At 40.4% G+C, this 23549-nt stretch overlaps 1 protein-coding gene across 1 annotated transcript in view; it reads right to left on the bottom strand.

Moving 5' to 3' along the window:
• The window catches only part of PEX7 (peroxisomal biogenesis factor 7), an 89404-nt gene extending 66074 nt beyond the window's left edge, over positions 1-23330 (bottom strand). Inside the window, exons 1-5 of the mRNA XM_043457234.1 lie at positions 22991-23330; positions 21157-21214; positions 19978-20128; positions 9035-9112; positions 8539-8647 (exon numbers count right to left, since the gene is read on the bottom strand). Coding sequence (XP_043313169.1) covers positions 8539-8647; positions 9035-9112; positions 19978-20128; positions 21157-21214; positions 22991-23120 — 526 coding nt within the window. The 5' untranslated portion in view covers positions 23121-23330. The remainder of the gene's footprint in view (positions 1-8538; positions 8648-9034; positions 9113-19977; positions 20129-21156; positions 21215-22990) is intronic.
• Between the last annotated feature and the right edge of the window lie 219 nt (positions 23331-23549).

Raw genomic sequence — 23549 nt, 5'->3', positions numbered from 1 at the left:
CTCAAACTACCACACAATTGCACTCATATCACATGCTAGTCAAGTAATGCTCAAAATTCTCCAAGCCAGGCTTCAACAGTACTTGAACCTTGAGCTTCCAGATGTTCAAGCTGGTTTTAGAAAAGGCAGAGGAACCAGAGATCAAATTGCCAACAAATTGCTGGGTCATCAAAAAAGCAAAGAGAGTTCCAGAAAAACATCTACTTCTGCTTTATTGACTATACCAAAGCCTTTGACTGTGTGGATCACAGCAAACTTCGGAAAATTCTGAAAGAGATGGGAATACAAGACCACCTGACCTGCCTCTTGAGAAATCTGTATGCAGGTCAGGAAGCAACAGTTAGAACTGGACATGAACAACAGACTGGTTCCAAATAGGAAAAGGAGTACGTCAAGGCTGTATATTGTCACCCTGCTTATTTAACTTATATTCAGAGTACATCATGAGAAACGCTGGGCTGGACAAAGCACATATTGGAATCAAGATTGCCGGAAGAAATATCAATAACCTCAGATATGCAGATGACACCACCTTTATAGCAGAAAGTGAAGAACTAAAGAGCCTCTTGATAAAAGTGAAAGAGGAGAGTGAAAAAGTTGGGTTAAAGCTCAACATTCATAAAACTAAGATCATGGCATCCAGTCCCATCACTTCGTGGCAAATAGATGGAGACACAGTGGAAACAATGGGAGACTTTATTTTGGGGGGCTCCAAAATCACTGCAGATGGTGGCTGCAGCCATGAAATAAAAAGATGCTTACTCCTTGGAAGGAAAGTTATGATCAACCTAGATAGCATATTAAAAAGGAGAGACATTACTTTGCCAACAAAGGTCCATCTAGTCAAGGCTATGGTTTCTCCAGTAGTCATGTATGGATGTGAGAGTTGGACTTTAAAGAAAGCTGAGTGCCAAAGAATTGATGCTTTTGAACTGTGGTGTTGGAGAAGACTCTTGAGAGTCCCTTGAACTGCAAGGAGATCCAACCAGTCCATCCTAAAGGAAATCAGGTCCTAAATGTTCATTGGAAGGACTGATGCTGAAGCTGACGCTCCAGTACTTTGGCCACCTAATGTGAAGAGCTGACTCATTTGAAAAGACCCTGATGCTGGGAAAGACTGAAGGCAAGAGAAGAAGGGGACGACAGAAGATGAGATGGTTGGATGGCATCACCGACTCAATGGACATGCTACTGCTGCTAAGTCGTTTCAGCCGTGTCCAACTCTGTGCGACCCCAAAGATGGCAGCCCACCAGGCTCCCCCGTCCCTGGGATTCTCCAGGCAAGAACACTGGAGCAGGTTGCCATTTCCTTCTCCAATGCATGAAAGTGAAAAGTGAAAGTGAAGTCGCTGAGTCGTGTCCGAGTTGGTGATGAACAAGGAGGCCTGGGATGCTGCAGTCCATGCGGTCGCCAAGAGTCGGACACGACTGAGCGACTGAACTGAACTGAACTGATCAGGTCTGAGTGGCTCCCTTCGTGGCTCAGATGGTAAAGAATGCACCTGCAGTGCAGAAGGTGTAGGGGACACAGGTTCAATTCCTGTTTCAGGAAGATCCCCTGGAGTAGGCATGGCAACCCACTCCAGTATTCTTGCCTGGAGAATCCCATGGACACAGGAGCCTGGCAGGTTACAGTCCATGATGTTGCGAAGAGTCAGACAAGACTGAGTTACTAACACTTCATTAGGTCTGAAACCATAAAGTCTGCTATATAACCATGACTAAAGCATTGTTTAAAGTTCAGTGAGCTCATGTTCATCCTAATAATTACATTCTGTGGGTGTATGTGATGCTGTACAGTATCAAAACATTACAATAAACATGGACTAGGAGGTTAAGAACTAGTAATTTCAGCAACAATATGGATGAATTTCACATAACATAATGCTAAGCAAAAGAAACCAAGACAACATAAAAACAGGAAACATTAATCGATGCTATTAGGAGCCAGTTCAGAGATCACCCTCGAATGGACAGGGGTGGGTAATGACTGGAAGAATGTAAGAGGGGCCTCTGAGAACATTCTGTTTCTTGATCAGGGTCCTGAGAACCCAGGTCTCTGGAGTCTCCTGCACGGGCAGGCAGATTCTTTACCACTAGTGGCACCTGGGAAGCCCCAGGACACAGGTGTGTTCATTGTGAAAATTCATCATGCTATAATTAGGCACTGTTCTGTGTGTATATTACATACTGCAACAAAAGATGAAACAAATAACAACCACAAAGGCTGGGTGGATGCCTATATCAAATTTCTCTGGGACAATATTCTGGCTCTTCACCAGCATAGTCAGGCAAAGTTTTTTTTTTTTTAAAGACCATGGTTTAGGTTGCCCCCTCTGGCAGTTAACTTACAGAGCACAAAGAAAGAGCAGCACTCTGAGGGAGCTGAGAATCCCACCTCTGCTGCACACCTTCCTCCTCCTCACTTTGTCTGCCAGGCAGGAGAGAGGCCTTCTGGCCAACTGGTACCATGACTCATTCAACTCTTTTAGCCACCAGGACATCTATATTCATATTGCTTTTTTAATTGCATTTTCCAGACAACTGGCCTTTCATTGTCAGCCAGACGTTTACCAGGGCCCTGGGGCAGTGCCATAGACCCACCTGAATTACCAGCTTCTCTTATCAGTTGCAGACTCGCCACTGGCAACAGAACCAGTGAATTTAAGTGCATATATGGCACAGGAAGTGCTGGCTACTACCATGTGTAATTCAAGCTGCGGCATTAAGCAGCAGCTGGGCAAGGAGAAAGAGTGTCAACGGGGAATCTGAAGCCAGGAAGTGAAATGAACAGCAAAAGATTCATATTGGGCCCAAATAATTTAATTTATTAGAAATGCCAGATGCCTATCAGATGACTTTTTTCTTAGAGTAGAATGATGTTTTTTTCAAACTACTGGACTCCACACATTCAGGCATGGCTATGATTTATGCAATTATATGGAGTCAGTAATAGCAGTAATTTAGTTTTCTTGGTTCAAAAGAAAGTTTACTTCATATTAATCCTCCTCATGTAAAGAGCTCAAATATTCTTCCCTTCCATCTCATATAATTTGGAAATGTGAATTATGTAAGAATAAAACTTTAACGAACTAAACAAAACCAATGCCCTTAGAGAACTCTGCTAAGGAAGATCTACATCTTAAAGTACTCCTTCGTTTTGGTTTGTCTTAACTTAGCTAATGATAAATTTAGTATTACAACTTTGAAAGTGATCAAATTCTTGGAAAAACTTAAATATTATATTCTCATGAAAGTGAAAGTGTTAGTTGCTCAGTCGTGTCCAATACCTTGCAAACCCACGGACTGTAGCCCGCCAGGCTCTTCTTCAGGCAAGAATACTGGAGTGGGTAGCCATTCCTTTCTCTGGGGGATCTTCCCGACCCAGGGAATGAATTCAGATCTCCTGCACTGCAGGGGGATTCTTTGCTATCTGAGCCACCAGGGAAGCCCATATTATTATATACTACCTTAAAATATAAATGTTATAAGCAGTTGAATGATATAATTAGCTATATGTGTTCCACAGGATTAGACATAAAGCTACACCTTGACTGCCAATTATATAAGCTGCTTATCATGTTTAATATTTGTGAAGACAAATATTTTACAACTTTGTGTTCCTCAACCATGAATTTTGCAGTTGAGATGATTTTTATGCAAATATTATAGTATGTTTCATAGCAAAGTCTTGTCTGTAAGCAAGAAAACAAAGAGAATTAATAGATAAAAGACTATAATATATCTCAAACTATAACTGACAAAACTCAGGAAAAAAACCAAGTTCTCAATCTTAGGAAACTGCTTCTTCTTTGAATTCAGCACTGAAACCATTTTATAGTTTTTAAGAGATAGTATATTTCTATTAAAAATAAACACGAAATTTCCATCACACCAACAGAAATAAGCTATTCTTTAGACATCTTAAACAGAGCAACATCACAGACTAGCATAGTGTTTCCCAAATCAGGCTCATCACTAGACTTGGCTAGGGTGATTAAAAAATATACCTCTCAGAGGCATCTGATTCAGCAGGACTAAGATGAAGGCTAGAATTCTGTTGTTTTTTAAGCTTCCTCTTCCCTGGTGGCTCAGGGGTAAAGAATCCACCTGCCAATGCAGGAGACACGGGTTTGATCCCTGGGTCAGGAAGACCCCGTGGAGACAGAAATGGCAGCCCACTCCAGTATTCTCGTTGGGAAAACCCCATGGACAGAGGAGTCTGGTGGGCTACAGTCCATGGGGGTCGCAAAAAAGCCAAACTCGACTTAGCAACTAAACCACAGCAACAGACTGCGATGGTGGGCCAGGTTTCAGGATCACTGGACAGGTATGTGATTATACAAGCATACATTTCAGGTTCTACCTGGAGCAAGTTACCCTCACCTTGGTTCCCAGAGTTTTAGTTCCCAGGTAAGCACTGACTCTATCCTTGCAGCACATAACACATGCAAGGACCATTCAAATCCTCCTCCGACATGGCCTGTGCTCTCCACATTCATCGCTTTACTCCCACTTCTCATCTCCTCATCTACTTGTTCACAAGGTAGCAGCTGAAGCGCTATTTCCTTAGGGAAGCCGCTCTGACCAGCCAATTCTGACAAGCTCAGGAACCGACCACTCAGGCTCCAGAATCCTTTGCTGTGTTCCCACGGAATCCTGAGCACACACATGTGAATGACAGGAGGCACCACCCAGAAAGGCCTTACTCTGTGCCAGGCACTGTCCTAAGCCGTTAAGCTTGTATCTGAATTAATTCACTTAATCCTCATCAAAACTCCACAACACGGGTTATTATTATCACTCTTATTTTTTAAATGAGGAACGAAGAGACAGAGGTTAAGGAGTGTGACTGAAGCCATGTAGGAGCAGTGGAAGGAGAATCTGATCACAGGAAGTCCAGCTCCAGAGTCCATGTCCCTAACCACAGTGCTGTGACCTCTTTTTCAGAGAACTTCACGCTCCTCATCCTTGCTGCCCCTAGGCTTTTTTCCTCAGCATCTCTCTTCCCCACTGGACTACATGCTCAATGTAACTTCAGTGCCCAGACAACAGCAGATCTGTTGCTAATTTAGTGATGCAGATCACTTAAGAGCTGAATGATTCACCAACAATATCCCTTTCAACAATCAAAATTAATCTTAAATATATTTTAAAAATTTTGATAATATGTTTATTTCCATAGCTTATATAATAGTAATCAAAAAACTGTAGTGTTTGCTTGTGTAAGGCACTCAGCTATGTTGAAGAAGACACATGCCCTATAGGAAATATATGAAAACAATTCAAGCAAAGAAAATATGCAAAGAAGTGCACTGTACACAACTTGGGAAGCAAATTTGTTGTCTCTCTTGAAATGGCAAAGGCACAGTGAGAGTTTTAGAGCTTACCCCAGCTTTTACTATGCCACAAACCCTCCTTTTGTAGAGTGGAGGTAAGCTTTACATCTTTTCAACTTTATTAAGTAAGCTAATGTTGGAAAATTATCATGAAGAAATATTTCAGGAAAATGTCAAATGCTTGATAAATAAACCTTCCAAGGAGTTTCCAAAATCAGAAAAGCTGGCAGAAAATGGCTTTACTAATTTCAATGTTTTTTAAAGGTACATAGGTTATGGCTCACAGGTCCAGTACTAGGCTTTGATCAAATCCCTTCTGATTTATTCTAAGCCTTGGATGTGGAGATAGCTTAGTTAATACTGGCCCCCTACAATGTATACATCTGATAGTGACAAGACCATGAACTGATACAGTTGATTTAAGTGTCAAGCAGAATTGCATATATATGAGCCCTTTATTTGGGCTGAGTCACACACACAACTCTTTGTATTACACTGGCCTTTTGTGTAGTGTGGATACAGAATACTGACTCTGGATATTATATATAGAATACTCCGTGTGTAACACTGAATAGCAGAAAAAGATGAACTGTGTGTAGACAGTGAGCAGTATAATCATAAAACTTGACTATCCATACTTTGTAAACAGATAGTTTATAAAAACAGTCTTTTATCAACAGAATATCCACTTGCTTTAATAGGAAAAAAGACTGTCTGCTTAAGACATTACCTTCCTTTGCTGTATTAGAAATTAATGTAAACAGTGGTCATCCAGTCAGGACATCTTTGGTTGAACGTAAAAGAAATTCTGACCCAAACTGCCTTATGGAAAAAAATAATTTATTTACTAACATGGTTGAATTAAATAACATGTACCGAATTACACCTGGCTATATCAAGCAAAAAACTAACAGTTTTGACTATCAAAAAGTTTTGACATTAACAGAGTAAAAATTAAAATATAATAAATAGTTTGAAAGACAGAAAAAAATGGGGAAATATTTATAACAGATATAAGATACACAGTACTAATTCCTATATAAAAAGAGCTCATACATCAACACAGAAAAACAACAACGAGCAGCTCTCAGTAGAAACACGGGCCGAAGACATGGACAAGTGACTCAGAGAAGAACAACTATGGCAGCCAAGTGACATACAAAAAGTATTCACTCTCCCCAGTAATCAAATACGCGAATCAAAACAACAATCAGGTATCATCTTCATTCATCAGATTGGCAAACATTTAAAAGATTGAGGGGACATACCATTTCCAGGTCCAAATCTTAAAATAATTGTTACCTTGACAATATTAGAATTCTTATTATCAGAATAAATTGACATCACTTACACCAAGAAGGCTGTCGTTATTGGTTTGTCTAATCTATAACATGTTGCTGCCCTGAAATAAACATTTGAAAATACAGTTTTCAACAACCAAAGTTCTGTAGCTATGAGCATGTAAAACCTAACATCACTAAGCAAATTCAGCCTTTAAAGATACCTTCCCTATTAATAATTCAAATCTTTTGAACATACATTTTGGAATGGGCATAGACTTTTTATGGAGGAATACAAGAAAATGCTATAACCGCAGTTCTGTAGGAGAGGGGGAATGAGCACTTACTTTTTATTTGGCATTCTGTGTTGTCTGAATTTCTTTACTATGTATATGCTCAAATAAATTTTCAGGGATACCATTTCTGTTTTCTCTTCATAAATTTACTTTTTGATAGTTATACAAGAAACAAGGAGTGCTGATATTATCTTGTCAATCACCACAAACATTTATGATTAATTAACACATGTTACACATTATTGTAACTGCTACTCAGTCAGACTTAGCAACCTTATTCTGATAAACCAAAGATAAAGCTATCTAAGCCAAAGCAGCTCAGTAACTAATAAACGAAGCTAGACTGGTTTCCAACTTGGAAAGATTCATAACTGGTTATGATCTACCTAAGACAGACCGTTAATAAAGAATTAATCATTAATTAAACCATATTTGTTCATTAATAGTTGTGCTTGTCAAATTTACATTATGAAAAGTCATGGTGTGACAGATATATTACTAAGAATTAATATTCTATTCTAAACCACATGAATATAACTCTGACTTCCAACGTACTGTTTCCCCACTGGAAATGACTCTTCCTTCTAACCAGGGACAGAAAGGAAAATTGTTCTTGCTGTGTCAAGCCTCTTCTCCCCATCACCCTCTGGGAGGACCCTGCCACTGAACTTGTTCGTGTAAAGCCAGGACCACAGAAGTATGACAGGCTAGGCTGGTGGGAAAAAAAGGTAAAAGAATGAAAGTACAAGAGCTGTGAGGGCAGGGCTGCAGGGTATGAGAGAGGCGCAAATAGCCAGGGGAGAGGTGCCCTAGAGCGGCCAGGGGCGAGTGAAGAGGAGGACAGCTATTTCAGTGACCATTTGGCAGGTGGCCCATGTTGTTTTAAATGGACTGCAGACAAGCTGTGTGATGTTTCTCTTACAAATTATGTATGTTATATTGTTCAGATTATACGTGATTTATGAATCGGCCTAAAGAACCAAATTTGTAAACCCTCATGCAAACAATACAAAGTCTAATTTTTAAACTTCTATAAAATGACTTCTATCCATAAAAAAAGAGATATATAAATGTATGTATCTACTTAATCTTAGAATTGAAGATATAAATTAAAAGCAAACAGGAAAAATGATCATACCAAATACAGTCTTGCTATGGCTTAGTGGCAATGAATGAAAGAGAATATCCCTAAAAGGGGGGTAAATATCAAACAAAGGAGGTTAACTATGTGCGGGACATTTTGTGTGTTTCCTTATTTCATCCTGAGAACAACTCCACAAGTCAGACATTCTTAGCCCCATTTTACTGATGAGAAAAGTCATCACTTCACCCTGAGGTCCCACAATCGACCACTGATTCAGAGTTTCCAAATTCAGTCAAGTCTGATGTCAGAGTCCTCACTCTGTCCCTTACCTCTCACCTCACCAAAAGAGTACGTGTTAAGGCAAAAGGCTGGAAGCAGGCTTGGCTAATTCCTGTTCAGAGACTGAGAAAGAATGAAATAGTCTGAAGAGTTCAAGTAGGAATGCTTTCTTCTCTAAACCTAAGGTACACAGCGCCACCTTCTGGGGAAAGTGAGGCCACCATTCACCACAAACAAGGTTTTTGGTAAATATCATTTACCTGAGGATGAAGCAAAGCAGCCAGGGATGTGGGGAGACCAGATGGTGCTATAAATGACACTTTCATGGCCTCTAAAAGTGCACAGAGACTTTCCAACAGTTGGATCCCACTACAAATAAAGGAACAGATCAATTACTTAACAGAAGTAAATTAAAATGTATGCTTTATATATACTATATATATCATATATATATTAATATGTATATACACATACAATATACACATATATCTCAAGGATTTATGTAAAGTATATTTTTATATAAAGCAATATAGTATTTAAGAGGCCAAAATAATCAAAGCTGAGCTAATTATTAATTTATAGCTCAAAGATTAGAAATTTTTAAACTCTAATAAATGCTTTAGTATAATATTTTTTGAAAAGAAAATTAGCTGTCTAACTGAAAAGCAAGAGAAGTATGTTCTAGAAAATAAAAAACTTCAGCGGACACTCTGGGGAAGGGAATATTTGGTTTTAGATACAGTAATGCTGACATACCAGTTTGACAGTTTGATCCCATGAGCCAGACACCACAAGCTGTTCACCTCTGGTTTGGCTCCAATCAACACTGTACACCTAAAACATTTAAAAGTGTCATTTATAAAGCGAAAGAGCTGGGGCGGGGGAGACACATGTATGCGTGTGGCCGATTCATGTTGATGTATGGCAGAAACCATCACAGTATTGTAATTATCCTCCAATTAAAATAAATAAATTAATTCAATAAAAAAAAGGGAAAGAGCATCAAGTTCAACATTACATTTTATCTGTTTATAGGAGAATAGTCAGTTAGAACAACTAATTCACTTGGTTAAAAGATCAAAGTTCTACAAATCTCCACATGGTGTCAGAGAAAGGTCATTGTGTCCATTCCCCTAGACCTACCCCTAACAGATAAAACTCCATTCTACAGAGATGAGAATCCTACAGAGTATTTCCAAGACCTTCTTCACTAAAACAAATTATACATATGTTTAAACCTCCCAATAAATCACTGTCTGCAGCACCCTGAAGAAACATCAGAGAAGATTAGAAAGTCAGTCATCTAAAAACACTTGCCAGGTCAATGTTTATCAGAAAGTATTCAATTAATATCCCTTTTTTAGTCTTTCTTCATAAAAGCATATAGGAATGAGGTTTTCCTTTCAGATTTCTTGGTAAACAGCTTCAGTTATCTAATGCTGCTCTCAGTAAACCACTTCAAGTGAATTATTTGAAAACTTATGGAAACAGTTCTAATCCTGTTATCAGATACAACAGGTCATATACAGATCACCACTGGAAGCTAAGTTCAACTAAATTATGTGCATAATTAAACTTCACAAAAGCAATCCTGCCCCAGACGCAAGAATATGCCATTAAGTGTGAATAGCCAGCAGGTTTATTTTGAATCTAAAAACTCTAACATATTTATGCAGGCAGTATGACTGTCTGGAGTTTGTGGCGGCTAAAGTACGGGTCACCTGTTCTCTGCTGCCTAATGCTATGCCTAGCCATATTGGAACCTGAGTTTAAAACCAAAAAAATTAGTAACACTGATTCTGCCTTTACTTAAAACTTTGATATTTTGCTCATTGTAGATTTACGTTAATTTTGATTTAAAAAATACTGCATTAAGAGATTGTTTAGGGCTTCCCAGGTGGCGCTTATGGTAAAGAACACGCCTGCCCACACAGGAGATGTAAGAGACTCAAGGCACACAGGTTCAATCCCTGGGTCAGAAAGACCCACTGGAGGAGGCAACCCACTCCAGCATTCTTGCCTGGAAAACCCCATGGACAGAGGAGCCTGACTGGCTCTAGTCTATGGGGTCACAAAGAGTCTGACACCAACAGAAGCAAACTAGCATGAACACAGAGAGTATTTATCTTGACTCCTGAGCTTTTTGTGTGCAGTCCCTCAATCCTGTCGGACTCTCTGCGACCCTATGGACTGTAGCCTGCCAGGTTCCTCTGTCTGTGGAATTTTCCAGGCAAAAATACTGGAGTGGGTTGCCATCTCCTCCTCCAGGAGATCTTTCTGACCAGGGATCAAACACGTGTCTCTGTGTCTCCCTTACTGGCAGGCAAGTTCTTTAGCATTAGTGCCACTTGGAAAGTTTTTTGGGGTGGCTCAGACAGTAAAGTGTCTGCCTACAATGCGGGAGACCTGGGTTCAACCCCTGGGTCAGGAAGATCTCCCGGAGAAGGAAATGGCAACCCACTCCAGTATTCTTGCCTGGAAAATCCCATGGACTGAGGAGCCTGGTAGGCTACAGTCCATGGGGTCGCAAAGAGTCAGACACGACTGAGCAACTTCAATTTCACTTCACTTGAATTATATACCCAAGGTAAGCACTTCACCACTCTAGTTCTGGCCCAGCTGCAGCCTGTATTCTTACAAAAGAGAGAAGAGCAGTTGGAACACTAAAGAAATCACAACCCAGCAACAGAGTAGCTCATAAAGTACACAGCGGGGCCAGCAAAACCCAAAGAGGTGCTGCAGTCATCTGTCACTTACAGATGGAAAAAGACAAGCTTGGAGGCAATCAGAGAAGATCTTGAGACCTAAAGAGTCTGTGCTCATTGCAATATAATGATTTAAAAAACCAAATTTATCTCCACAACCTGCATCGTTGCTAAGTAATTATAAAGAGCTACTGCTAACGTCATTAGCTCAGACTCCTCTGCCCCTACACATCTCCAATGTGACAGAGGACTTGAAACCTTATGACTTCTCATTTTTAAAACTTCAAGAGCTCAGAGAAAATCCAGCCCCAATGATAACAAAAGATAGGACATAGGAAAACTATGCTGCTGCCAGCTCTTCTATGTGACACAGGACAAAGTGACCAGCATCAAGGTCTAGGACAACAAGACCGAGCACAGAACGTTCACACGCGGTGAGGTTTAAAATGGGATAAAAAACAAGGAGATAGAGGTGACTCAATCAATAAATACTTTTTGTTTGCTTTACTGTTTAAAATACTAGGACATGGAAATGTAACAGTGTAAGCCAGGATACTGTGTTTAAAACACAAAAACTGTAGACCATGAATACAAAAGCTGGTGGGATGGAAAATTCAGCTTGATGCCCAGAAGAGAAGAATCTTAGCGAGGCCCTGAAGGCTGGCTAAAATGTCAATAGCAGAAGGCAGAGGTGAAAACAGTGACTAAAAACTCCCTCAAAGACATAAATGGGGGCATAAAGCTCCCTCGGGATGGGGACTAGTGAACGCTGCAAGATAACACCAAAGTTTTGTGCCTGGGGACTGTCAGAGATGGTGGCATTAACAACACTGGACGACTGGAGGAAGAGTGATAATGTGTAATTTTAGACATGGTGAGTTTGAGGTGACAGCCTGATAGTCAAGTGGAAATGTCTAGGAAGGACAGGGTTTGGGCATTAACCTCAAGCCCTAAAAAAAATTTACAGCAAGAGAGATGGTTTGGGAGCCAGCCAAAAAGGAATGACTGGATTCCATTATCCCAATCTCAAGTCAAATCTATTCAATAAATGTTTACTATGAACAAGGGACGAAGAGTATAGTGTTAGGCAAGACAGATAAAGTACCAGCCTTCATGGATCTTATACTTTAGCAAGGGAAGATGTGCTGTAAGTATATAATTTCAGGTTTGTGATTAAAAAAAAAAAACTGTTCAGAAAAATGATGCAGAGTAAGAAGACTAGAAAATAATAACAAGGGTGAGGAGGGGGCAGGTCACTGCTGGTGGTCAGTGACGATGTCTCTGAACAGAGACCTGAGTGCAGTAAGTCTAGAGAACCCTGCAGATTTGAGAGGAAAGGTTTCCAAAGCAAAGAGCAAGCCTGAAGTAGGAAACAAGCTCATCACACCTTAAGACCAGCAAGGTCAAACAGTTCAGAGGGACGAGGCTCCAACGGGCCATGAGTTTGTATATAACTTCTCTGAAGAGGCTACAACCATCAACTGTAAGCAACCACCTACCCTATAGGACGCTTCTAACGGCTCCCTCCTCCACTTTTCTTCACCTCCAATCCATTACCCATTTGCTGTTGGTCAGTTGGGAAGTGGTATATGATTCTGTGACCCCATGGGCTGCAGCATACCAGGCTCCTCTGACCTCCACTATCTCCCAGCGTTTGCTCCAATTCATGTCCATTGAGTTGGTGATGCTATCTAACCATCTCATCCTCTGCTGCCACTTGGCTTCCACGTGGTTACTACATGGCTCCTACAACTTACCATCTTCACTCAACACTGAGATTCACTCATGCTGTTGCTTTTTAGCCAAAGGTTAAAATCATGCAAAACTATGCATGAATTAGGAGTGCAAGTATATGCATAAGACTAAAAGGAAAAATACAGAAGATATAAACAGAAATTTCAGGATAATGGTTGCTCTTGGGAAAAAAGGAGGATGAAGGACTGACTCAGAGAAAAGAACCTAGGGGAAGAAGAGAAGCAGCAACCAGGGGCTCCAATGGTACAGGTGATGTTTTATTTCTTAACCTAAATGATGAATATGTAAGTGCTCACTCTGTATTTTTACAACTCACATATATTTTATATGCACGAAATGTATCATAGGAAAAGTTTTAAATCTTCAGTATTCTTCCACTGATCTTAGCATAACAGCCAAAATGCTAACTGCTCCAGGCACACAGACTCAGCCCTACCCTTGCAAGCAAGCACTTTCTTTCGCCTTGAACCCTGTCCTCTGACATCTCCACCTGAATAGTTCATTCCTACTGTCTCCTCAGACTCAAGGATAGCCTCCCGGTCCCTTCCCCCAGACCAGATCCTCCCCTCTCATAGCACTCTGGACATTCCCAGCATGTATTACATTCCACATGAGATAACCTAGCAGCTCAAGCCTCTCTTTCCCAGAGAGGGCAAGAACCTTGCCTGACCTGTTCGTCTTCCCTGTTAGGCCTTATACAGTTCCTTGCAGACAGAGTTAATCAAAGTTTTTGGACTGAATGAGGAACAGAAGCAATCTGGATGGAAAGTACATCTCACATTAGTCTGCGCGTCTACCTTTTCCCCAGTCCCAATTCCCGGCTCCACTCCCAATCAAAGAGCGGACATGGCAAATGGTTAAGTTAAATATAAAAAGAAGAGTGATATGCAGCTATGCTTTAAAAACAGGGTCCTCTGAAGGCCTATCTTATGAAATTACTCTTGGTAGTGGTGAAGAAAATTAATTGGGAAATTGCAAAAGGGAAAAAAAAATGGAACAATACTTTGTGGGGCATTATGAAATCTGAATCTCATCAAAACCAGTTTGAGGAGGACAAATTCTATTACTGAATCCAATTCCCATAGAGCTCAGTTTTAATCTACCACACAGTATTGCCCTTTTTCAAGTTGGTCTATTTAATTAAAAATCATCAAATAAAAACTGTATCCAGAATGTTCATACTTATCTGTATCAATACAAAGGAAAGGGACACTGAATTTTAATTACTGAGCGATTAGAAAGGGCTACATTTTTTTAGTATGAAACAAATTAAAAAGTATTTTCCATTATAGATATTTTAAAATGCACATAAGAGTAGAGAAAACAGCATAACAAATCCTCAGGTATCCATCATTATCAACGTTTTACCCATCCTATTTCATCTGTTCCGTTACTGACTGAACGACTGTTGGAGTATTTTAACATCAGACTATTTCATTCACAAATACTTCAGAAGTAAGAATATTTCCACCTTTTACATGAGCACAAGGCCATTTTCGCACCCTAGTGTAACAACAGTTCCTTAACATCATCTAATACTTAGTCCATATTCCTATTTCCCTAACTGCATCAAAAACATCTTTTCTAGTCGGTTTACCAGGCGGTGCAGTTGGTTAAAAAAAAACAAAACAAAAACCCGCCTCCAATGCAAGAGATGCAACAGATGTGGGTTAGATCCCTGGGTCAGGAAGATCCCCTGGAGGAGACAACAGCAACCCACTCCAGTACTCTTGCCTAGAAAATTCCATGGAAGGAGGAGCCTGGTGGGCTACAGTCCATGGGGTTGCAAAAAGTCGGTCACAATGGAGCACGCACACACAGATCTGAATGAGGATCCAAAGTTCACATTTTATACTCAGCTGTTATGTCTCTTAAATCTTTTCTAATCTAAGAAAATTCTCTCCCCACCATGGTTTTCCTGCTGCCTTACCCCACCAACGACATTTATTTGTTGAAGAAACGAAGTTATTGGTCCTACGGAATGTTCTACATTCTGAATTTGACTTGTTTCCTCATGGTAGTGTTCAACTTTTTCCTCTACCCTTCTTATTTTATTTAAATTGGAATTTAGATCTAGAGGCTTGATTCCACTCAGTTCAGTCTTTTTTTTTTTAGCTTCCTATTGTATTAGGAAGATTCTATTACAAGAAATTTTCCACACCAACTATATGATTACCCCACAATGAAATTCATACAGGAAAAGCAGGATAAACGCCTTCATTCTTTATTTATCAATTCATGATGAAAGACTTTAAATGGATCAAATATCTCTTAATTAAAGTTTTTCAGCAAACTGATACGCCTCACTATTTGACAATGAAGATAAACTTTAACTATTTTTAAAAACTGTAATAAGCACACTGAGAATCAGATGTTGAAGTACTAAACTGAATCTGTCATCTTTAAAGTCACTTTAACTCACTCTCAACAGCACTATGCTATAAGCCATGAAGTCAGAAACAAAAGTCTCAATTCACTCTTTTTTCTCCTTCTTGCTGAATAAAATTTTCTCATTCTTCCATTCCACTTATATATTCAACAGCAGGCTAAGCTAAAGGCATTCTATGGGGCTCAAAAGACACAATGGCCTCTACAGTTAAACAACATAGAGAAAATTCCTGCTTTGATGCTAAGTTTAGAAGCCATGCAAAGGGAAAATGTCCATGTGTTTCTTTCTTTTCATTTCACCTTCATGCCTTTAGGCCTAAAATACATCTAGGTCTTGGATGTCTCATTTTTACTTCAGTGACTGTTCATCTGACTATCAGAAAACTAATGGTTGAACTTAATTTATTCAACACTGTTTGCTGAATATTCAATGAATATTTAGTAGCTCCGCAAAACTGTTTGATTTTAAATCAGTCCTTTTAAGTGTTTCTGCATACTTGGTGTAAGAGACAAACACTAAATAAATGCTGTATTTCTCTCTAATGAAAAATGCCAGATACTTGGTATTTTAATACTGAGCTTTTAGGCCGATCACCAGAAATTCTTTAATCTCATGGAGGACGACCTTTCTGAGGGCCTGACAGTCCTCCACTCATCACCCTGCTTGGTGTGGTTTGACTTTTACTAACCAGCATGAGAAAGACAAGAAGTAATACTGCAGCACGCGCTGACGGTGCCTTCCCAACCACCAATCTCCCTTTCACCTTGCTCACTGAGTCACAGCTCTGTCCTCAGGGAAAGCTCTGTCCCTTCCTCACTCGTTCCAGGGGTGATCTTACGCAGGTGAAAGCACACGAGTGGTGGCTTGTTTCCCTCACAAGTGACCAGAGTTGAGACTGGGCATATGGTGAGATGATACCAGGCTGGTGCAGAAGTAATTGAGCTTTTTGCACTGTCGAAATGTGCCATTTGATGTTGAAATCCATTCTTAAACAAATGCGGTTATGTTATACATCATTTAAATGCACATTTCTTGCTTTATGTTTTTTTGCTAATGACTTATTACTTGCTGTTTATATGTAGTTTAGACCATGGAAATGATGTTAGACAAAAAGCAAGGTCAAGCAATTTTCTTATTCAAGTTCAAAATGGGTCATAAAGCAGCGGAGACAACTTGCAATATCAACAACGCATTTGGCCCGTATTTGTTAGGAACTGCTAACAGGCAGTGCAGTGGTGGTTCGGGAAGTTTTGCAAAAGAGACAAGAGCCTTGAAGATGAGGAGCATAGTAGCCAGCCATCAGAAGTTGACAACCACCAACTGACAGCCATCACCGAAGCTGATCCTCTTACAACTACACAAGAAGCTGCCAAAAACTCAATGTTGATCATGGTCATTCAGCATTTGAAGCAAATTGGAAAGGTGAAAAAACTCAGTAAGTGGGTGCCTCATGAGCTGACCACAAATCAAAACAATTTTCTTTTGAAGAGTCACCTTCTCTTATTCTATGCAACAATAAACCATTTCTTGATCGGATTGTGATGTGTGACAAAAAGTGGATTCTATATGACAACGAGCCTTGACCAGCTCAGTGGTTGGACACAGAAGCTCCAAAGCACTTCCCAAAGCCAAACTTGCACCAAAAAAAGGTCATGGTCTCTGCTTGGTGGTCTGCTGTTGGTCTGATGCACTAGAGATTTCTGAATTCCATTACATCTGAGAAGTATGCTCAGCAAATAGCTGAGACCTGCCAAAAACTGCAATACCTGCTGCCGGTGTTGGTCAACAGCAACAGCCCAATTCTTCTCTTTGACAACGCCCAATTGCACATTGCACAACCAATGCTTCAAAAGTTGAACAAATTGGGCTACGATGTTTTACCTCACCCACCATATTCACCAGACCGCTGACTAACTGACTATCACTTCTTCAAGCATCCTAACAACTTTTTGCAGGGAAAACACTTCCACAACCAGCAGGAGGCAGAAAATGCTTTCCAAGAGTTCATTACATCCCACCAAAGCATGGATTTTTATGTTACAGGAATAAAGTTTTTTCTCATGGCAAAAATGTGTTGATTCTTAATGCTTCTGATTTTGATAATAAAGATTTTTTTTTTAAAGAGTCTAGTTATAATGATTTAAAATTCATGGTCTGGAACCACAATTACGTTTGCAGCAACCTAATAACTGGAACCATAGGGAGTGTAAGAATAAAGAAACCCACTGAGGAGAGCAGGGTGGAAAGGTGGGAGAAACCCGGGTATTTGATGACAATGTCAAGCCTAAATTAACCAAACCTGGACCCATACCACCTCCATATGCCTGGTTATGTGAAATAATAAACTCTGATTGTTCAATGCATTTTTACTCAGGTTTTCTCTTATTCTAATGGCCAAGGCAGCTGATACAGATGTTTATCAAAAATTGCATTTGAAAAGAAAATGAAGAAGGACAACCTAGAATAAAAGTCTGAAAAAACAAGTAATAACATGTCTTCAGTTAAAAAAAACCAGTTATATAATTACATAAAAAAACTAGTAAAGTACTAGTTTAACAGTAACTCAAATAACAAAGATCGAGGTACTTTTTACAAGTGGACTAAAAGTAACCCAGCACTACAACTTGGCTCAAGAAAATATTACAACCATGTTAAGTAGACCAAGTTAGAACTAGAGGCTTAAGATCATGGTGGCAAAGTCATAAAAAGTTCAACACCAATAATCATATTTCTGGGATAAATTAGGCTTACAACGTTAAAAGCAACATTGTAAAACAGGAGATTACCCAAAGGGGTTTACCAGGAAAGATAAAGAGACTGTATGACCTGAGGACAGGCCAAAGGAATTATTAATACAAATGCATAGTCTGGAAGAGAGAAAACTTAGAGAGGGCATGATGGCTACTTCTAAGGGTTCTCCTTGCAAGGGGGGACAGGACTTGGTTTCGTCATGTCAGAGGAAGGCATTAGAAGCAATAGTGGGTTGATACTGAAGATAGATTTGGTTTTAAGAAAGCAACTGTCTAACCAATGGAGCAATCAAAAAGCCAAGAGGGGCTTCCCCGGTGGTTCAGCGGTTAAGAATCCAATTTGCAACACAGGCAATATGAGTTCGATCCCTGGTTGGGGAAGACCCCACATGCCACAGAGCAACTAAGCCCCTCTGCCACAACTATTGAGCCCACGCACTGCAGCTACTGAAGTCCATGTGCCTAGAGCCCGTGCTCTGCAATAAGAGAAGTCACTGCAATGAGAAGCTCGCACATCGCAAAGAAGAGGAACCCCTGCCTGCTGCAACTAGAGAAAGCCTGTGTGCAGCCACCACAGTCAAAAAATAAGCAAAAAACAAAGCCAAATAAGTCATCACATAAGACAATGAAATTCACCTTCACTGAGATGAAGTAAAGATGGAGTTGCAATCACAAAGAACATTCTAGAACAGTATTTTTCAGAATTGTAGCAGTACACACACGTCATTGGTTGTACAAGACATGATTTTAACTGGTACCTACATTTAATCTTATTATGTATTCATTTTACCATACATGAAATAAATGTACATGCTAAGTTAGCCATCAGTTCCATGGTTTCACGAATACATGCTGTTTTAGGATAAGTGAAATAGCAATGTAAAGTTCATTTAAAGGAAAACATTAAATCAGTATCTCCGATTTAACATAACTGGATATATTACTTTATGATTTGTTAGTTACAACCCTAGAATTTATATAGATAGGCAATACAAGGCCCAAAGATTTAAGAAAAAATTTTTGAGAGGAAAAATAATTTTAAAAAAGAAAGAAAAAACATTCGGTTAACTATAAGTAATACATGGAAATGGTAAAAATTATGAAGGTACCACAAAAACGACTGAATTCTGGACACGCTGCTTTGTGAGGATTCTTGCACTGAACATCCTAAAACTAAAGTTCCTCCTTTATCAAAGCTGTCTTAGTGTTCAGTGGTTCTATCAAAATACAATCATTCATAACTACATCTACTCAAAGATCCTCCTTCACGAAATAAATGGAAGAATTGAAATTTTCTATTATTTTCATCACAATCTCAGAAATTATGATTTTTAATAGCTAGAGCGATGAAAATGACGTTTAGAATCTTCACATAACTACTCTGCTATTACAAAAAACTAACACTCTTGCATGTAATAAGCATTTACTGAAGCCAGGAACTGTGGTGGACACAAATTTGAAAGTAAATTTGCAAGTCTTCATTTGAAGGACCTACTAAGAAAATTTTTAAAACACACCCAAGGAAAAAATTTTTACTACCATGTTCAGTAAAAGTATATATGCATTTTAATATGACTGAAGACCAAACTACTTTCTATGCTACCCATATACACAGACAGTATCTAGTACATGAACGAGATTTAGTTTTTAAACTTATTCGGTAAGCTCTGCTTTATATTCAGGATTTCATGCTCATGCTTAAATATATTCTGAAAATCCTTGGCGAAGCCCTAAAGGCAAGTCTTACAAAGTCTGGGTGAAAAGTCCGCCTACTTCTATCTTAAGGCAGTGTATGGAGGCATAGCCTTTCTAAAGCCTAAAGACAGTAATGGACCTCTGGAGGAAACAGTGCCACAGTAAACTTCCTACCAGAGGCGTTTTTACTGACTAATGAGAAGCCTGACCTTTTCTTCTTTCCCAGTTCCTTAGGCCAAGAGGTACTTGATGGTTGGATAATCAAACAACCAGTGACAACCAACATGTACAAGAAACACTAAAACTTAAGACTTCTTGTCCCCTGAAGACATTTCCCCATGTGTCCACCCCCAAATGGATTTCAACCAAAGAAAAATAATCAGCCCAGAAAGACATCCTTCCTACCTCCTGAGTGTGCTCCTTGAAGACCTGCAGCGGCCCCGTGGCCCTGGCGGTATCCCAGAGCTGCAAGGAGCCGTCGCCACTACAGGTGACCAGCACATGCTCATTGTTCTCACTCCAGGTCACATCAAACAAACCATCATTCCAGTCAAAGCTACACCAGGAAAAGTAAAACCAAAAAATCTAGTTACATAGGCAGCTGAACATACAATAACAATCTTTTTTTTTTCCAGTTGATCACATATTTTAACACAGTATCTCACAATGTCTTCACAAATATGGGAGATTCGTGGAGGAGGCACTTGATAGATGCTGAAACAAGTGCAGAGAACCTTAAAAGAACAGCCCAGGCACGAGGCCAGAGAACGGCACAGCAAATTAACATCAGGGCTTCCAACTAGAAATATGGCACCGTTTACGTGAGAACACGCTGCCACACTTGGGAGCTCACTGTGTTCTGTGGTTCAAAGGAGGGATCAGCAAGCACTTGAAAATATCACTTTAGATCAATAATTTCAGTGTTTCCCATAAATCTTTCACCTGAGGTATCAGCAGGTAGTTATTTTCTGAGGAAATTTCCTTTCCTTTCTCCCCGCTTGACGAACTCTGATGGAGGTGTTAATGAGTCTAACAGTCACATAGGTAAGAAAAGTACAGAACGAAGAAAGGGAAAGAGGTAATAATTAGTCCCTGAATGAGTAAAGCTAACCTACACTAAGACACAAAGGTGACTTTGTGGTCCAGTGGTTAAGAATCCACCTTGCAATGCAGAGGATGCAGGTCTGGGAACTGAGATCCCACATACTCTGGGCAACTAAGGCCACACACCACAACAAAAGATTCTGCATGACACAACATATATCCTGTGTGCCACAACTAAGACTCATGCAGCCAAATAAATAAATCAAAAAAAAAAAAAGACAGCAAAGATAGGAATGTCAAACAGGATACCAACTAGCTCACATTTTTGTATGTCTAAGTTTTATCACTGATAAGTGAATACTGAACAAGAGATTTAGAAGTGACATAATCACAACTTAATGGCAAAAATCAGTTCTACATTATGCAAATCCTTTTATAACATACATAAAAGAAAGCTCTTTTATATTACAAATTAAAACATCTTACTGATCACAAAGATATATATATATAAAAGATATAATTTTAATAGAACCATCTTACCTTCTAAAAAGCCTAAGCCCAGATTCATGTTGATCCAATATTAGCAGAGTTCCACTGCCTAAAGGAGAAAAAAAGTTGAGGTCAAGGCAAAGGGGTATCAAGAACTGAGAACAATACTACAGTCACAAATTTCTCCCCTAAAGTTTCTTGAAACCACATAAACAAAATGATCAGGACTGTGCTCTCCATTTCTGTCTCTCTACATTGTACTTCATTAATTAAATATTAAATTTACTATCTCACCGAAGCTTGGATTCCAGACACAGCTCAACAGGGGAGAGAGATTTAAGTGCATCCTCTATGGCCAGGATGACATGCACACAAACCTCCCAAACATGCATGAGAAAACATGTGAGAAAACAGGTGAGAAAACTCAGGCTTATAGACACCAGGGACTGCCCCTTCTACTATAATACATCACACTGCCTCCACAAAAAACCTAAAATACATTGTGTGTGATTTTAAAACAAATACCTGGTGGATTTTACCACATACTTGGCAATAAAGTGCTGTACACAATATACCATTACCTACCAAAGAGGAATTATTTTACTGAAGGATCAGTGTATTTTAAAAAGATATTTGTTACACGGTTGGAAGAAAAAAAAACAAAGCTCTATTTATACACGATTGACTTGAAAAACATACCAACTCCTTTTAGAGAGATTTTTAAGGATTTAATTTAAAATATCATTACAAACTCACGAGTCTTCAACCTTAAAGGTGGGCAAGTATTGCAAATCTGAATTTGCAACCACTAAAAGTTAATGGTGAAAACATAAAAAGCAAGTATTTCTCTCTTTCTGAGCTGCAGAAATCACTTTTTTTCCAACTATGATTCTACCGAAAAAAAAAAAAAAAAAACTATCGCGATCTGATATTATGCAATGAATTGTTTCATAGAATTTCAGTGTGTAAACAATAGCTAGGAAATGAATTAAAAGAAAGTCCAAAATCAAGAAAGGAATCCTTCCTTTCAATCAGAGACAATTAACTTGAGCCTCTAACTGCCTCTATATATCTGTATTCCTCCCGAGACAACAAAGGACTCAGCGCTTGATGAATTTCTTGCTGGTTCTTGCGGGGAAACTCCTAGCGTCTGTTCATTGGAAGGACTGATGCTGAAGCTGAAGCTTCAATACTGTGACCACCTGATGCGAAGAACTCACTCCTTGGAAAAGACCCTGATGCTGGGAAAGATTGAAGGCAGGAGGAGAAGGGGACGACAGAGGATGAGATGGTTGGATGGCATCACCGACTGGATGGACATGAGGCAAGCTCCTGGAGCTGGGGATGGAGAGGGAGGCCTGGCGTGCGGGAGTCCATGGGGTTCGCAAAAAGTCGGACACGACTGAGCGACTGAACTAAACTGAACAGGGTGCATCCTTAGGACGCACAGCCTGTGGTGAATGTGGTCCAATTAGCCGGTACTGGGGTGATCCTGCAGACCGTCTTCCAAGTGCTGCGGGTCCGGTCGGACCGGCAGGAGGAGCCACACGGGTTCAGCCAGCTCTCCGCAGAGCCACTCGTACCCGGCGGGGTGTGTGTCATGCGGGCGAAGGAACTGGTGCGCTTTTTAACAGTAAGATCTACGGGCTTTAGGCACCTTCCACATCCTGCTTCCGCACAGTAAGCGGAAAGGTGAGGCACTCTACTCTAGACCAACTCCGCACACTGGACAAAAGCGGTCAGGAAGCCAGCCAACTCCTTGGCTACCCCTGGCGTTCTTTCGCGGCGCCGTCTACAGTCGGAAGTGATTTCCGACCACGGGGAGGAGCCGGAGCTTGGCTGGAACCCGCCCTCGCCCCGGAGGCTCGCCGCCACCCGGCCTCACCCGCGATGCCGTAGTGCTGCGAGGCGGCGCAGGCCAGTCGGCCCGGCAGGTACGGGGAGAACTCGGCGGCGTAGCCGTGGCGGCCGGGCACCCGCAGCGTCCGTACGCCTCCGCCGGGCGTCGCGCTCATCCCGCTCGCTGACTCCGGCCCTGGCCGCTTTGGCCGCCGAAGCCGCTCCGAATGGGAGGCGGACCGTCCGGACTCGCTACCGGAGTTAGACTCTAGCAGCCAAGGCGGAAGTGAGGACACCGGGTGCCCTGAATGCTAGATTTCGATTGGTCCCCAAGGGAAAGGGAATTGACTCTGATGGAGGCCATGCTTGTTTTGGGCAAAACAAACGCTTGACGCCGGCTGTAATGAATTAAACCTGAAGGTAGTTTTTCAAGGATTAAGTGGTGATTCTGACACCTTTTGTTTTTACGTCTCAGCCTCCACCGCGGGCTATCTGGCTCTTATTAATTCATTGATCTTTTGAAAAACTGGCATCAGGGAATGTGGTTGATGATTACAAAATGAGACAAGTTACAGCAAAGGCTGAAACCATGCCGCGAGTCCGAA

The sequence above is a fragment of the Cervus canadensis genome, chromosome 33, assembly GCF_019320065.1.
Source record: "Cervus canadensis isolate Bull #8, Minnesota chromosome 33, ASM1932006v1, whole genome shotgun sequence".
Classification (NCBI taxonomy): Eukaryota; Metazoa; Chordata; class Mammalia; order Artiodactyla; family Cervidae; genus Cervus; species Cervus canadensis.
The sequence above is the reverse complement of the archived record's forward strand: the minus strand, read 5'-3'. Positions and strand labels throughout refer to the sequence as shown.